This window comes from Culex quinquefasciatus, chromosome 2, assembly GCF_015732765.1.
Source record: "Culex quinquefasciatus strain JHB chromosome 2, VPISU_Cqui_1.0_pri_paternal, whole genome shotgun sequence".
Classification (NCBI taxonomy): Eukaryota; Metazoa; Arthropoda; class Insecta; order Diptera; family Culicidae; genus Culex; species Culex quinquefasciatus.
In genome coordinates this window covers 25,203,433-25,222,070 of record NC_051862.1, presented here as the reverse complement: position 1 = coordinate 25,222,070, position 18,638 = coordinate 25,203,433, and the positions used below count along the sequence as shown (strand labels likewise).

General features: G+C 30.6%; 1 protein-coding gene across 1 annotated transcript in view; it reads right to left on the bottom strand.

Annotated features, from left to right (window-relative positions):
- LOC6052290 (dehydrogenase/reductase SDR family member on chromosome X) overlaps positions 1-18,638 on the bottom strand; it is a 76,368-nt gene that overhangs the window by 32,851 nt on the left and 24,879 nt on the right. Inside the window, exons 3-4 of the mRNA XM_038258358.1 lie at positions 3,190-3,297; positions 2,816-2,992 (exon numbers count right to left, since the gene is read on the bottom strand). Of these exons, the coding sequence (XP_038114286.1) occupies positions 2,816-2,992; positions 3,190-3,297 (285 nt within the window). The remainder of the gene's footprint in view (positions 1-2,815; positions 2,993-3,189; positions 3,298-18,638) is intronic.

Here is an 18,638-nt window from a genome sequence, read left to right as displayed (position 1 = left end):
AATTGTCCATACAAAAAAAAAACGTTTTTGTATGGATCGTGGACAATCGGCATACCTCCTCCCCCCCCCTCTAAATTGTCCACGTGGTTTATGGATGGTCCCTTTGGAAAAAAATTAAAGGCTGAAAAAAAAGAAAAAATATATATTTTGAAGTAAAAAAATATTGAAAAAGTCGCCAAAACTGTCATTTCCATGTATTATTGTTTTCAGTACAGTCCTCATCAATTTGTTCAACTTTGCCTTAGATTGGTAACGATCAAAACATTTGTACAGATTTTTGAACTTCCACGTATCATTTAATATAAGCTGACTCTTCATCATTAAATTTTTAAATCCCAAAATTTGTATTTTTTATTTTATTTTTTGATCTTGAAGAGGATTTAAAAGGCATCATTGCGCTAGAGTAAGAGATGCTGCAAAATTTCAAAAATAATGAGTTTCGGTATACATTGAAAATATTGTCAAATAAAATTTATAAACTTATTTTTAATACAAAATGAAATTCGCATATCGAAAATGCTTTTTAAAATGGCACCGTTTCGAAGATGAAGATGAGATTGTATTCTTTAAATTCTTTAAATTCTTTAAATTCTTCAAATTCTTTAAATTCTTTAAATTCTTTAAATTCTTTAAATTCTTTAATTTCTTTAAATTCTTTAAATTCTTTAAATTCTTTAAATTCTTTAAATTCTTTAAATTCTTTAAATTCTTTAAATTCTTTAAATTCTTTAAATTCTTTAAATTCTTTAAATTCTTTAAATTCTTTAAATTCTTTAAATTCTTTAAATTCTTTAAATTCTTTAAATTCTTTAAATTCTTTAAATTCTTTAAATTCTTTAAATTCTTTAAATTCTTTAAATTCTTTAAATTCTTTAAATTCTTTAAATTCTTTAAATTCTTTAAATTCTTTAAATTCTTTAAATTCTTTAAATTCTTTAAATTCTTTAAATTCTTTAAATTCTTTAAATTCTTTAAATTCTTTAAATTCTTTAAATTCTTTAAATTCTTTAAATTCTTTAAATTCTTTAAATTCTTTAAATTCTTTAAATTCTTTAAATTCTTTAAATTCTTTAAATTCTTTAAATTCTTTAAATTCTTTAAATTCTTTAAATTCTTTAAATTCTTTAAATTCTTTAAATTCTTTAAATTTTTAAATTCTTTAAATTCTTTAAATTCTTTAAATTCTTTAAATTCTTTAAATTCTTTAAATTCTTTAAATTCTTTAAATTCTTTAAATTCTTTAAATTCTTTAAATTCTTTAAATTCTTTAAATTCTTTAAATTCTTTAAATTCTTTAAATTCTTTAAATTCTTTAAATTCTATAAATTCTTCAAATTCTTTAAATTCTTTAAATTCCTTAAATTCTTAAAATTCTTTAAATTCTTTAAATTCTTTAAATTCTTAAAATTCAACTTTTGAACCGGTTGGGTGAACCGGTTTAGCTGCTTCGGTTTGATTTAGATACATAATGATGAAGTTTGATATGTCGGATGATACATTTTGAGATAGTAATGGTGAACCGGTACAACTTTTGTACCGGTTGGGTGAACCGGTTTTGCTGAATCGGTTTGATTTTCATACAAAATGACTTTTCATGCAATTTGATGAAATTTGATATGTCGGATGAGTGTATTTCTCCGCAAAAAAAATGTTTCCACTGTCAAATATATCATTATATTTTTAACGTTAAGTATAGATGAAGCCCTTTCAAATACACTACAAAACATTGAGGTTTGAACATGTAATGTATGAGATATAAATTTGACAAATTTAATGTAACGCATTTTGCACAGGGCTTTTTTCGTGCACCCCCTCCCCCCCAAGCCCCGCCCAGAAATCCAATTGTACAAATATTTATATCTCAAAGTAGACATCCTGACGATTCCAAAACACTATAGAACATTGATGTTTGGTACTATTTTGCCTGTTTCCCAGGCCTTAAAAAATCACTGTAACGCAGTTTGCAGGCTTGGGGTTTGGACTGTTGAGGTATTTATGTTTGAAAAATAGTTCAGTTTTTCACAATTAAAAAAAAACCTTCATGTCAGAAAAGCACCCCTGAAAAATATAGTTTTGAAAGCTTAAGTACTATTCAACAATTTTTGTTTTTTTTTTTAGATTGTTTTTTTAGATTGTTTCTAAAAAGCATTTTTCTTAGTGGCTCTAAATAAGCCCTCACTTTTCAACTCGGGATATCTCAAAAACTGTTGATTCAATCTTCAATGTTAAGAAATGAAATTTTTGTGATTTTTTTTTTGCATTTTGCAGCAACAATCAACTCCAAATTTAAAACCATTCAAGAAAAAAAAGTTTCTTGAAATCCATTCAAAATCTTTTTTAATTTCGCTTATCTTATATTCAGAAATTTGTTCTAAAAAAAATTAACACGAATTTATTATGTTTTAAAAACATTACTCTCAGGATAAAAAATACTAATATTTTAGTTAATCAATTCTGTGTTTTGAAGATTCTAAGGTCATCCAATTTGTTAAATACATAGTTTGGCTTAGACAAGATTTAACAATGATATTGAAATATCGTGTATTGTTTAAGCCGAGAATAAAAAAAAATCATGAGGTTCAGCCATAAACATTCAAAACGAATTGTTTTTTTGGACATTGAATCTTTTTTTAAATTTAATGAAAATCTGTAAGAGTTTGGAAACAAATTCATCAATTTTAATTTTCAAAAATCATCGAATACTGCAAAAAACTACCAACAGGAAGAATTTCATGCTGGAAAATCCAGCAAAATCCCATAAAATTATTATTTTTACTCCCCCTTCCCTCTCTCTCACTCACACAAACATACTCACCGTTATTGAAGAGAATGTGAATTTTGTCGAATTTGGCCTGCACCCTGGCGGCGAACGCCCGCACCGACTTCATGCTGCCAATGTCCAGCTGCTCAAAGTGCAGCTTCGCCCCCGTCACCTTGCCGTGCTCCAAATACTTTTCGACGGCTTTTTTCGACTCGACCGGATTGCGGACACCTGTTGTTTTTCATCATTTTTTTTTTGTTTTCAAGATTTTCCAGTTGGTGGGGGAAAAAGTTGTGGGAAAAAGAAGCGAAAAATAAACGTTAGAGATTGTTGCTTTTTAATTTTTGGATCGAGAGTAACCGTTGAAAAGGACGACACTCCCACAAAATTGGGTGGATAAAACCGCCCTCTTTCCAAAACAAACTTACCCAATATCACCTCGATGTCACATTCGACGAGTTTTTTGACGATCCGCAGCCCGATGCCACGGTTTCCACCGGTGAGGAGGGCAATTTTTCCGGGCTGTTTGTAGAGTTCTGAAAACGAAAAAAAAATCCAGGTTAGAAATGATTGATTTCGCTCGCTGGCTGGTGTTGGTCATACATCATTGATTGGAGTTTTGTTTGAAATATACAGATGGAGTAAAAGTTTTTATTTTTCGATTTGGGACGAGATTCAGATTGGGTTGCTGGAATTGATCCAGTTTATGGAGAGTGGAATAGGCTTGGTGACAGAGAAAAATGGCTTTTCAATTGGATTTTTTGCTTATCTGGATTTAGTTTAGTATTAGTTGATAGAAAAGATATTTTTGAAGGATTAATAAAAAGTTTTTCAAAACTGCTTGCAACAGTGCTAATCGTTCATAATAATCCATAACCAAATACAATGAAAGATCAATTTTTCAACTCATTTTGTCTATTTCATTGTTATAGAGTACAGCCTATCAAATTAATCAATTCCGAGCAAAAAAAAAAAAAACAAAATCACACAAAACACAATTGTCCAACTAAAGCGCTACCGCTCAAGGCAACTGCCCGGCCATAATCATCACCAGAAATTACCCCTAATTGGGAGCACTATTGACGAAGCTCGCTCGCTGAATAGCCCAATAACAATTCATAATGAGCCCGATCCATTACGCGTCAAACTGTCACGGATATTGTCTATATCGACGACAGCATTGAAAACAATTCAATTTAATTTGGTCCAAAAACTGTATCCGTGTTCTCTCCCTCGTCGTTGCAAAACTGACATCAGCTCACACCCACACACATGCACGTATTGACCAGATCCATTAAATCTTAATTACCGAGTGCAACAACCCCCCCCCCCCCCTTTCGTACACACATACACCGAAAAACATTGACCCACTCATTAATTAACGTTTCGTAAATATTAACAAAATCCGCGGACATTTCCGCAAAGCCGAACCCCTTGAAGGTAGGCAGCAGAGGCGGCGGATAAAATGACAAAATGGAACGAACGAACGGGAAATCTGAACCATTTATTGTTTTCCTGTCTGTTGGGGAGAATTTCGTGAATGGATTTTCGAAACAACAGTATCGTCAAAAAAAAAGTCGATATCTTTGATATACTAAAATCAATATAAATTTATGATGTTTTCAATATAAGTTAAACATTGATTATTTTACAAAACAAAAATTTAAAAAGAAAACAAAAAATAGCGCTTCACATTTTTTGCCAATCAAAACATAAAAAGCTTATATCAATTTTTTTATGTTGCAAAACATCAATTTTTGAGATGTTAGTTAATTTCTGAATGCAGAGTTTGGTTCGGTGGGCAAAATTACAGGGATAACATAGTATTTATTATTTATTATTTATTATTTATTATTTACTATTTATTATTTATTATTTATTATTTATTATTTATTATTTATTATTTATTATTTATTATTTATTATTTATTATTTATTATTTATTATTTATTATTTATTATTTATTATTTATTATTTATTATTTATTATTTATTATTTATTATTTATTATTTATTATTTATTATTTATTATTTATTATTTATTATTTATTATTTATTATTTATTATTTATTATTTATTATTTATTATTTATTATTTATTATTTATTATTTATTATTTATTATTTATTATTTATTATTTATTATTTATTATTTATTATTTATTATTTATTATTTATTATTTATTATTTATTATTTATTATTTATTATTTATTATTTATTATTTATTATTTATTATTTATTATTTATTATTTATTATTTATTATTTATTATTTATTATTTATTATTTATTATTTATTATTTATTATTTATTATTTATTATTTATTATTTATTATTTATTATTTATTATTTATTATTTATTATTTATTATTTATTATTTATTATTTATTATTTATTATTTATTATTTATTATTTATTATTTATTATTTATTATTTATTATTTATTATTTATTATTTATTATTTATTATTTATTATTTATTATTTATTATTTATTATTTATTATTTATTATTTATTATATTTACATTTATTTTATTTAATTTACATTACAATTTCCAACAAGCTCAAACATGCTAGACATGATTATCAATGCAGAAAATGGATTATAGATTGTTTTCAGTAGATTAGATTTTCTATTTTCGGGTAATTTTTTAAGTTTTTTGGAAAAATATTTTTTTTCCCCTGACGAACTATGAAGGGAGCGACATAAACTCTTAAAAAATGTTTGCAACGGCCTTATTTATTATTTATTTATTATGTGTTACTATTGTATTTTATATTTATTTATTTTTCATTTTTCATTTATTTATTTTATGTTTATTATTTTTTTAGCATTAATTAATTTATTTGACATTAATTTGTTTTTTTTTTAAATTATATTATTCATTAAATTATTTTGTTTGGTTTTGAAGTAAATAAATAACATTCAAAAAAAATTATTGAGCAAATAATAGTCTTTGACGTTAAATATTTCTTGTTAAAATTTCAAAATTTGTATCTTTTGATTTAAACAGAACTAAAGAAATTTCTTCAGATGAACCTCATGAATTGATGAAAATAGTTTGATATTTTTAGATAATACTTTTTTATGGAACTAAATGTAAATTTTAATTTAAAATTTTGAGTATCTAATGGTAGTTAACAATCAATTTTCAAACAACTCTTTGTTAACTATTTTCTAATAACAACGCATAGACGTTAGATGAGCAGTTTTGTGAAACTGCAAAAAATGGAGAAAAATAATCTTACACTTGAGATAATAATTGTTCACAGGAGTAAGAACATAATAGAAAAATCTGGATGCAAAAATAACTTTAAAAAAAAGTTGGTGAACAATTCGGGGTTGGTCATTAAAATTGGGCATGTGATCCAACAATCTGTATCTTTAGAAGAGATTTTCTGGTCGAATCGGCAAAGTAGGGTTATGAAAAGATAAAAAATTGCAAAAAGCTGATTTTTTGGACAAAAAAAATCCCCGGGGTCAAGGGCGGGGCATTTAAATATAAAAATATAAAAAATAAATCACAAGCCAAAATCTCAACTTTTTCATGAAAAAAGTGTTTTAAATTGCATTGGACACTAGTTCAGTTGTTTTGCCATCTTTAGTTTTCAAATAATGAATGCTATGAAAAAAAAAAAAAATTAAAAATAACCAAAAAAAAATTAAAAATAAATTCTTCTAAACGCAGGGGAATGCATTTTAAATTGATTTAAGCTGATTGCATTTGAATTTCCATAGATATTATGATTTTTTTTTTGAAAATAATAATATATTTTTTGGCCCCCTGATTTGTTTAGTCCATTTTGTTGGGGAGGGTTATGAAAACTTTTCATAACATTTGTAACAGACATTTAAAAAAATAGTTGAAATTAAAAATTGTATAAAGTCATTTCAATTACTTTTTTTCTGCACAAAAAAAAAAATTGAAATTCTGTTTGACATATTTTCTTTATAAGATTTTGCACCTTATTACTTTTTTGCGTAAAGTATCCCTTTTTTAGTTCCCACAAATATATAATTAAATTTCGAAAACTTTAAGAAAAACTTAATTTGGGAAGTCATAAAAAGTCAAATATACAGAGCATCATTTTTAAGCATAAATCAGTCCGTAAAATAGAAAGCTGAAAATTAAAAAAAAATCGCTTTGAAAATTTCAAAATGTTGGGAGCAACTTTTATTTTTTAGAAAAAAAAAGTTTTACAATAATAATTGCACTTTTAAAAAAAAGTTGAAACAACATGGTAAATTTTTAATAGTTGACTGTTAAAAATACCACACCAAAACAATAATCCTTACCAGCCCAGAATCAGCCCCGAAAAGCCCGGCCCCAAGCCAAACGGGGTGAGAGAGTTCAGTGGACCAAGTGCAAGTGACTACATGCCACTCCGGAGGAAATTAATTTTAAATGAGAACCATCCTGGTGCCACGTGTACACGGATTTATGTGTGTGTACGTTTGTGTAAATGGAACATTATCAACCTGGTTTTCCACGTGACCCCTCGAAAATGGGTCCTTTTTTTTTGTTTCGATTACGTTTTTTTTTTTTGAAAATTGCCAGTGGTTTTATGGGTGGAAAAAAAAAGAGATTTCAATTCTTGCGACATATCAGTGCCATCTGGTTGACGGCTGGCTTGTTATTGGTTATTTGGGTTGATCCAGAAAACAAGAAGAAGTGGGTTTTAAATACTCAAAATGTTGTTAAAATATATTAAATTGCCTGAAATCACAAATTTTAAAACTATCAGCGAAATTACGTCAAGCAAATATGTGATAAAAACGAAATTCTTCAAACAAACCCATTTGCACCTTGTTCACCGACCAAAAAAAAAAACGGCACCCAAATCTCCGAAATTAAATTTTTAAAAATTAAAATCGAACTCGACAGCCAGCCAGCAAACGGACGCGGCAATTCACGTTTGTGAAATTAAAATCAACCACATCCGAGATATGTTTCCGTTTGACGCATTCAGGGCAGAGGCAAGCAAAAACGAGAAAAAAAACAACTGGTCAAAAATCGGACAAAAATCCCGCGAGACTGCGTCGGATATCGGGGTGAGTCCTCGCGGCGATGCGACCCTTCCCCTGCTGTCCCGGTGAAAACGTGGGGGTTGCCAACGGCAGCCGATGCAATCACTGCTGGCTGGCCCCCTCTCGTGCAACTGAATTTAAGCGAAAGGTGTGCAAACTGGGCAGAATTAAATTTCACTGCCTGATGGGAAATGATGGGGTGGATTCAGGGATGAATTTTCTGGATTCAGGAGTTTTGAAATTTCAAAATAAAAACAGTCAAAATTTTTAATTATAAACCTGTTTTATTTCTTTGGTGATAATGAACTGATATTTTAATAATTAGGACATATGCACAAAGTAAACAAAGTTTGTGTGATCTTTATTTGCAGATATAATTGGCAAAAAAATACCCTTTTCCTAATTAAAGCGCATGAGGAAACATAATTTTATTGAGGTTTCAACCTGCTAAATTAAATTGATTTGAAAAAAAATATCCTTAAAATTTCAAATAATTTGTGTTCTCATGAAAGAAACTATGAGCCCTACGAAAACTGTTCAGTATAAGATTTTAGAAAATTTCGAAAAAAGTGCCAGATATGAGTGACCATTCCGAATAATTACATTTTGATGACTTGTTCTTTATTTTCAACAGCAAAAAACAAAAGCCAAAAAGGCTTACTTGTATAGTCGCTTGTGTGCTATTTTGTGATACGTCCTATCTTTTTGCAGCATCTCACAAGATAACACACAAGCGAAGTTATAAAAACTAAATTTTGAAAGATTTCTAGAGGATGTTTAGGACAACTCTACAATCTGTAAATTGAGATTAGACAGATTCAAAAATTAAAAATGAAACATTCTGAATTTCATTAAAGCATATTTTAATATCATATCATGTATAGATTTAGATAGACTTAAAACGTCAAAGAAAAATAAATTTAAAAAAAAGTAGAGAATCAAGAATTATCGTTTGTTTAAAAAAAATCAAGCAAAACTTATTTAATTTCTTGCAGGATTTATGTCAGCAATTTCAAGAGAACAAACTGAAATGTTTTTACTTGAGATATGATTTTGTGTCAATTAATTATTAAAAATGCTGTACAAAAATGTGCGACTTGCCGACGTTATGGTAAAATTTGGCCTAATTTTAAATTTGTGAAATTTGGCCTTTTTTTAGTTTAGTGTTTTTCGGATTCAGGTTTACAAAACATTTTCCGTAAATATCTTTTGACTGGAAAGGGCTACGTGAAAGATTTTCAATAGTGACTTACAGGAAACTAACCGCGATCGAATGCGACTAGAACTGTCTAAATCCGTTCAACCGTTTCCGAGAAAATGCAGTGACATTTTTTGGACAATTTTCAATTGGGCTTCAGCAAACTTTGGCAAATCATTTTTTTTAATTTTAAACCAGAAATAGCCGATTTCTAAACTTAAAAAAAAATTGGCCAGATTCAAATAAATTTGCTATAATTCGACCGTTTGCAAATGTTTTTCAAGTGAAAGATATTCGATTTTTTAAACTTTTCATATTTTGGAGTGATTTTCGGATCGGATTGGTTCTTTTTTATGTTTAAAGGGACGCAAAACAGCAAATTGTAAGCCATACAAAAGTCAAGCCAAGAAAATACCATTAAAATTTAAAATTTACTCAAAAAATCTGCTGGTATTTATTTATTTTCTAGTATCAATATCTCAGAAACGAATAGTTCTATTATCAATGTTAAAAATGTAATATTCTGAATTATTAGAAACAAATATTTGAAAAGGTTGCAATCAGCTCTTACATTTCAAAACGGCGTAATATAAATAATCAAAATATTAAAAATTAAAAAAAAGTTTTTTAAAGTTTGGACAATTAGACTGACGTCAATTAAAAATCTAATTAAATTTCTGAATATCCAAAAACATTTTTTATTAGGCCGAAGCAAATATTTTTCAAAGTTTTTGTCCCTCGGCTCTGGCCGAGGTCAAGAAGGATGGGCAAATAAAATCCAAACTACAGTTCTTGAAATTCTGATAAAAATCTGCTCCTAGACTTTTCAGACTTATTTTAAAGAGGAGGCAAAAAGCTTGAAATATTTGCAACAGCCGAATTAACATGACTTATTTTTTGACACCAAACCGATCAGAATATATCTCCAAAAGATACAGATTTTCGAATATTTACGTACCATTTCTGCTGAACCAATGACTGCTCACAAAATTGTATGGAGTCTTGTATGGGTAAACCGATGACACGTGATTGCTTCAATAAGTAGGGAAGGTCCTTCTCAAAAATTGAGCCAATTCAAAAATACAAATAAAATCCATTTCCGGTGTTGGTGGAGAATTGCTCAAATGCAACATTTTTTCATTCAAATGTTGAAAGCATTACATGTAATAATTTTGTGATACTTTTTTGTTTTTTTTTTATTTCAAACAAACTACATGAAAATTTTCACAAAAATACGTATTTTTTCCTGTATTTTGAAAACGCAATGTTTCTCGAAAAAATACTCAGAATTAATGTTATTGCAATATGGGTATCAAATAATTGGATTTTTTTCATACATTTTGAATGTAAAATTATTTTTTTGAAAACACTCAAAATTTTCACAAAGTACGTATTTTTGAAAAAAAAACTCAAAATTTCAGTATTTACAATATGGGTATCAAACGATCGCGATTTTTCCATACATTTCGAATGTAATAACAATATTTTTTGAAACTAATCAAAATTTCCTTAAAACTACGTATTTTCGAAAAAATACTCAAAAATTCCGTTTTTACAATGTGGGGATTTTTTCATACATTTCGAATAAAATAACAACATTTTTTGAAAATACTCAAAATATTCACAAAACTACGTATTTTCGATAAAATACTCCAAATTTCTGTTTGTACAATATGGGTATCGAACGATTGGGATTTTTCATATATTTCGAATGTAATAACAAATTTTTTTTTGAAACTACTAAATTTTCACATTACTTCTAAAAAATGTATGAAAAAATGCGGATCGTTTGATACCAATATTTTAAAAACTTAAATTTTGTGTGTTTTTTTTCGAAAATACGTAGTTTTGTGAAAATTTTGAGTATTTTTCAATAACTTTCTTATTGTTTGGAAAAATCCCGATCGTTTAATACCCATATTGAAAAAACTGAAATGTTGAATATTTTTTCAAAATTATGTAGTTTTGTGAAAATTTTGAGTATTTTCAATAAATCTTGTTTTTACGTTCGAAATGTATGAAAAACTGAAATTTTGAGTATTTTTTTAGAAAATACGTAGTTTTGTGAAAATTTTGAGTGTTTAAAAAAAACAGTTTTTCATTTGAAATGTATGAAAAAAATCCAATTTTTTGATAATATGGGTATCAAAAAATTGGATTTTTTTCATACATTTCAAATGAAAAACTGTTTTAATAACAATAGTTTTGAGCCCTTTTTTCAAAGATACGTAATTTTGTGAAAATTTTGATTACTTTCAAAAAAACTGATTTAACATTCGAAATGTATAAAAAAAAATGATCATTTGATACCCATATTGCAGAAACAATATATTTTTGGTTTCTATATAATTTTAATGCATAACTGGAATGAATCTCAGTTATCCATTAAAATTATAGTTTCATGATTTTTTTTTACAAAAATAGGTATTTTTCCTGTGTTTTGAAAATGCATTAATTTTATCTCCAAAATACTTTAGTTTTTTTATGTTTGCATGATTTTTCATACGAATATAGCCAATGTCTCCCATATAGCCAAAATCCTAGAAGCTCTGTGCCTCGGTTTTGCATCCCCCATATGCAGTGCAAAACCGAGGCATGTCTGTATTGAATTTCTGGGCCAATTGTGAATACAAATCACTACAGAAAAGTGTAATTGGTTGGGTTTATGCTCAATTGTAAGTTCCTTTTATTTATTTTGGATTTTGACCGAACCAGTATATTTTTGTGTGTTTTGGTTATAAAAAGTATCGTTTTCATTATATTTTCAATTTTTTTAAATAGTACAAGGACCAAATGAAACTTTTTTGTCCGATTGAGATCTGAAGTTTAAAAACAATCACATGGTTTCTTTTTCTATGCCTTTTTCTAATTTTCATGTCCAATCGGGTTCAAAAATTCTAAAATCAATCACTGGGACAAACTAATAAGCATAATAAAATATAATGTTCATATTTGGAACAATCAAATTTGAACTGGGTTTCCACAAAATAATTCGACTTTAGCAAAACATTACCAAACATGCCTTCATCCTCGCACTTCAAAAGTGCACTCTGACAATGGAAACGCATCCCCCCGGTTGCAATTTCCAGGTTTCCGATTGCGTTTATTATTATTTGGGCAGACAGCAGGTACCAACTACAGACCATCACGCATTCCGGGACAATGTCCAATTCCAATTCACGACAACCTGCTGCTGCTGCCAATGTTGGCCACCCCCTGGCAATAGTGCATCTTTATTGCATTTCGTGCCACTTCGGGGGAAAATCGTTTAGCACATGTACTGTACGTGGGGGAAAAAAAGCGAAATCAGTGTGAAAAATGAAATTTTCGCGTCCAAACAATGAATGCAATATTGTGTGCACAAGAGTGCAGGTTTTGACCGTTGGGAGCGCGATTGGACAACACTTTTGCATTAAAAAGCTTTAATGTGATGAGAGAAATTGGAACGAAATGAAATCGGGGGTATTATTCTGAAAGGGATTAGAAATGATTCTCTTATTTTTTTTTAGAAAAATCTTCAAGAATTTTTTCTTAAATTTCAAAATTATTCATTTAAGTTAAAATTTAATTTTTCAGCCAATTTCAAAAACACCCTCCTATTTTAACCTGCTGCAAATTATCGACCAGGTGCGTACTGAGCCACGTGAGCCTTTGTCGTTATTAATTTATTGCAATTCATGCGTTTGTGTCCCTTCATAAAAAATAATAGTGGCGTACTGGTGGCGAAAGGCGAAATTTTACACATTTCACCGCTATACATTTTGTTCGACTGATGAAATTATCACCGCTGAATTGGGTGATATTTATGTTTCACCCTCGCGAAATCATTGTTTATATCGGGTGCGATCGTAAATTTTAAGAGCCAAGCGCCAGGTTGGCAATGGAGTTTCGTGACGTTTTTTTTTTTTAAACAATAAACGTGGGAAAGCAATTTGAGTTTATAAATTCATGAAATCGATAACGAGCTGGTGGCCTGGAGTTGATTTATTTTGCCATTTGGTTTGGGGGTTGTTTGTTTTTGGACACATTAAATTTAATTTTTAACGGAATTCTTAAAAAATTCATTAGGTTTACGGTGAAAATATTGCAGTTTAAAGCCAGAACAATTCTGTTTAATTGCGCAAATCGACTTTTCTGTTTTTTTTATTTTTATGAAATTTTATTCATTGATTCCTTATGTCGAAATAAGCAATTTTGCATCAAAATAATTTTTATTTAATTTAGACTAGCTTTCATCACAAAAACTCTAAAAATTTTAGATTTTAGGATTTTTATATTTTTAGATTTTTAGATTTTTAGATTTTTAGATTTTTAGATTTTTAGATTTTTAGATCTTTAAATTTTTAGATTTTTAGATTTTTAGATTTTTAGATTTTTAGATTTTTAGATTTTTAGATTTTTAGATTTTTAGATTTTTAGATTTTTAGATTTTTAGATTTTTAGATTTTTAGATTTTTAGATTTTTAGATTTTTAGATTTTTAGATTTTTAGATTTTTAGATTTTTAGATTTTTAGATTTTTAGATTTTAGATTTTAGATTTTTAGATTTTAGATTTTTAGATTTTTAGATTTTTAGATTTTTAGATTTTTAGATTTTTAGATTTTCCGATTTTTAATATATTTAGATTTTTAAAATCTAGAAAACCTTGAAAATATTTAAATAAAACTTTATTGTTTCAACTGATGATACTCGGCTATCCATTTTGAATTCGAAATCGTGCATGAGATTATTAAATATCTACCTAAACCACTCATCACGTTGACCAACAGGCCTGTTCCAATGACGCTGGGACTAGAACCTGGAACTTGCACATGGATATATCTGGACACTTTGTCCACAATCCAACCTAAACCCATCATACACACACACACACGTCAGCCACTCCAACTGAGTTGTTTGTTTTAGCATCTATTTATCACCGAAGCCGACCAAACCACACGAATAAACTTTTGCGTGACACACATTCATGCAATCATCACACATACACACACACATACACGCTAAACAAATAGCAACCACATCGTCACACACAAACAAAAACCGAACTGACCACAGAGATATGACAAACTGTCGATGTTTACGAACAGCAGAGATTAGAGCTTTAGTGAATAATATTCAAACTTTGATTTCAACTCAAATTATTTCCGGTTGCAAAAGTTGCACGAACCGATATTGTAGCTCGCTTTCAAACTTAATTAAATTCCCCCCGAAAAACGTGGTGCAATCGAGCGGCCAACTTTCTTAAATGCAAGTCAATTTTCGGTAACCTGCTTTCCCACCTGTGTGCTGTTCTGCGTTTCTTTAGAGGTTGGAGCCGGGCTCATTGCCGAAACTAATAGCTGCAAAGTGGCAAATCCAGATCTACAATTTGAGGGGCGGTGGTGGTGATTTCAATTGCTCTCGGCAAACGTGTGTCGGCGCTTTTTTGGCTCAAGGGTAAGTTGATCGATTGTCCTCTTGAGTTTTTTTCTTCTTAGGGAAGCTTTTGTAAAAATCATCTCGAAGCAACTATTTTGCAATTTTTGAAATAGAAAAATAGATAATGATCAATTTAGATTCAACTTCATAACTTTTCAGTGTGCATAACAAGACTACGATCGAAACCAGTAGTGCAAAGTTGGGCATTCTTCCCTCTGTTGGACTAGTCGTTTATATAACTTTTTGTTTCTCTTTGCCAACCAATTTAAATCGGTTTTCTGGAAGCCTAAAAACAGGGTGGTACTGCAGCGACCTCAAATTTAAATCATTAAATTTGTCCATTTTTCGAAGCTCACCACAGTTCTGACCATGCGCGCTTACGCAAGCATTAATAATTTTTACCCATCGCACAGTGGGCGAAATGGAACCCAAAATCGGACTTAATTAAACGCGGCTGGTTCCCTGGTATGAAAAATAGTGTTTCTTATGTAAAAAAATCCGGGAAATCGATTGGTGATGGTTTCATCCACCGCACGAAACGGCAAAGGGTCCATTTTGCCCCAATTGTCCATTTTTTACATTTTTTTCTTGAAAATCGGTCTGTATTTAGAGCGGAGGCTTTAAGCAGCCATCCAAAATGCACTTAACTTATGTGAAAATGTCCCAGGAATCTAGTAAAAATAACCACTTGCACCGCAAAAATCATCTAGGGTCCATTTAACCCAAATTCCGCTATAAAAGCATTTTTGGCCATTTTCAAATGTTAGGTCAGATTTTACAAATCTGAAAATATTTTTTTCGTAAAGATCAGACAATTTTTCATAAGAATGGCGATTTGCACTTGATAGTTTAACATATTTATGTTGATATAGGAATTAAACTAAATAAAAAGATTGAAGAATCAGTTGTGGCCCAATTTTCCCAAACGCAGAATAAACTGCCTTTTACGTAATTTTTATTTTTATCAACATAAATGTGTTAAACTATCAAGTGCAAATCGTCATTCTTATGTAAAATTGTCTGATCTTTACGAAAAATATTTTCAGATTTGTAAAATCTGACCTAACATTTGAAAATGGCCAAAAATGCTTTTATAGTGGAATTGGGGTTAAATGGACCTAGATGATTTTGCGGTGCATGTGGTTATTTTTACTGATTCCTGGGACATTTTCACATAAGTTAAGTGCATTTTGATGGCCGCTTAAAGCCTCCGCTCTAAATACAGACCAATTTTCAAGAAAAATGTGAAAAATGGGCAATTGGGGCAAAATGGACCCTTTGCCGTTTCGTGCGGTGGATGAAACCATCACCAATCGATTTTCCGGATTTTTTTACATAAGAAACACTATTTTTCATACCAGGGAACCAGCCGCGTTCAATTAAGTCCGATTTTGGGTTCCATTTCGCCCACTGTGCATCGACTCGCGTTGCGCGACAAATAATTAAGCTTATGTACAGGTGTGGATCATGAGTCATCCTCACCTGAAAAGCCCTTTATTAATTTTCGCCAATTATTAGGCAACCAAAAAAATGGTTAAGCTTTCAATTATGAATGTGCGATGTTATTCCACAGGGAAATTGAAGGTGTGGCTTAACCAAATTCATTGGCATGTTTGTTCAATGGAGAATTCGACCTTCTCATTATTAACTTACATTTTTGAGAATATTTGAGGAACATAATTTTGATATTCCAATAACATAATTTAAAGTTTCACGACAATGGTTCGAACCCATGACTTCCGATTTTGAGGTGTACTCACTACACCATACGGAAAGTCATGAAGAATTGCAGAGGTCTGCATAATTTAATTCATGAGGTTCATCGATGCTTCTCATCGAAACGGACCACTTTTAGTAGAACAAAATTTAGTAGAGTTTTCGGGGACTGACTATAAAAACCCCAAAATTCATGAGGAGGGCAGTGAGTTCCAGAATCAGTTCCAGCCAGCTCCAGCCAGCTCCACTCCAGTCAAGTTCCAGTTCCAGAAGAAGCCCCAGACCAGCCGGACCCGCCAGCAGCCACCAGTAGCAGAGGTCCAGTCGGACTTAGCGGTGGAGGCCGCAGTCCGCCGGGACTTAGCCGCCTTGAAGAGTCCACCCGGGACTTAGCCGCTGTGAAGAGTCCGCCGGGACTTAGCCGCTGTGAAGAGCCACCGGGACTTAGCCGCAGTGACTTCCGAGACTTAGGAGTTCGGGGTCTGGCATGGCTCGGCGCAGAGGTCTGGAGGACAAGTCTGGCTTCAACATAGAGAACTGGCTCGACGAAAATTTTAATACAAAGTGATGTGATCGTGCGCGTAAAAGTTGAGAGTGTTACCGCAAAAATGTAATATTCAAAAAGTTTAATATACAAATAAGTGAAGTTAACTGATCTGTTTTGACTCTACAAGTAAATATCACAAAAATCCTGAAAGCCTAAACCGCTCGGGCCGTTCAGTACTTCAAGAAGTATATGTAGCTCCCCCGTAAAATTGCTAAAAATCTGAGATTGATAAATCTTATTATGATCTGTGCAACTCTATCTTGACGATTAAGAGTGTGTGTGCCTGTGTTTGGCCTAATCCAATGCTCACGGTCCGGCAGCAAAATAATGGGAAATTATAAAGTTAAAAAAATAAAATTTGGCTCAAAAAACTATAATTCAGGTTACATTGTAGAAAGTCACATTTGATATAATAAAGAGAATCAACTGATTTAAAATATAATTTGAAAGCTGAATGTTGAGAACTATGACAAAAAATACACAATTCTTATTAATCTTTCTACCCAAGATTCGGGTTCACAACGACTGAAAGATAGAAAGGTGTGAAAATCGAATCTGACAACTTTGTCTGGACTCGTCACTTAAGAGTTATTTAAAATACGTAGATTTATTTAATAACAAATAAAAAACGTTTTTGAATTCTGCCGTGACCAATATTCTAACGTTTGGCATTCTGTCGTGAAATATCTCTTCTTTTTTTAGAAATATGTTTCTAAAATGTTTTTTTGAAAAACATCGAAAACCCAAAAAAATAAACTTATGAGGGTAATTCTCTACCAACTCACGCGAAATCGGGAAAAGTTGCCCCGACCCCTTTTCGATTTGCGTGAAACTTTGTTCTAAGAGGTAACTTTTGTCCCTGATCACGAATCCGAGGACCGTTTTTTGATATCTCATGATGGAGGGGCAGTACGACCCCTTCCATTTTTGAACATGCGAAAAAAGAGGTGTTTTTCAATCATTTGCAGCCTGAAACGGTGATGATACAGAAATTTGGTGTCAAAGGGACTTTGATGTAAAATTAGACGCCCGATTTGATGGCGTACTCAGCATTCCGAAAAAAAAACGTATTTATCATCACAAAAAAAACACAAAAAAAAAGTTTAAAAATTCTCCCATTTTTCGTTACTCGACTGTAGAATTTTTTGGAACATGTCATTTTATGGGAAATTTAATGTACTTTTCGAATCTAGGGTATTTTAACCATTAGCGGACCCCCTAGTTATGCCGAAGCACATTTTTCACAAATTTTCAATATTTTAAGCACTTTTTCATAACCCTTTGTACAAAACAATGAAATCTGAAGTCTTTTGAACAATTTGTTTCATCAGTTATTTGTTTTTGAGCATAAAAATAGTTATTTGAAAAAAAAAGTTTTTTTTGCCTTGTTATGGACCCCCTTTTCCTATAGTGGACCCGGGTCCATTAACCGATTGTGGACCCGGGTCCACTATAGGCAAACTGTTATTTTTATACCGTAATCTGGGGTGAATCGGGACTACAGTCTGAATAGGGACAGCAGTTTCTAGAGCTCTTAAAACTTTTAAATTTGGAAATGGATTTACACATTTTGTTGGCCTGAGTCTGCTCTAACCGAAACCAACCAGAAAAATCAAAATATTGTGCTCCAACATGGTTAAAACTGCTGTCCCAATTCGCCCCATGTGTCCCGATTGACCCCAGTTTACGGTACCAAATTTAACCGATATTTGATGTTTTGATGCATTGTGTAGGTCTAATGATAGATATAATGAATAAAAGATGGATTTTGTTCACTTTTCATTATAAACAATTATGTTTTGTTAACAAATTTGGCTTTAAACAATAAAAAACCAAAAGACATTTAAACACATTTATTTCCGAAAAAGATCAGAGAAAACGTCTCAAAAACCACTATAAACAAAAAAATAATAAAAAAAAGTAATCTTGATGCAAATTTTTCCATAATAATTACATAAATGGTTGACCGAAACT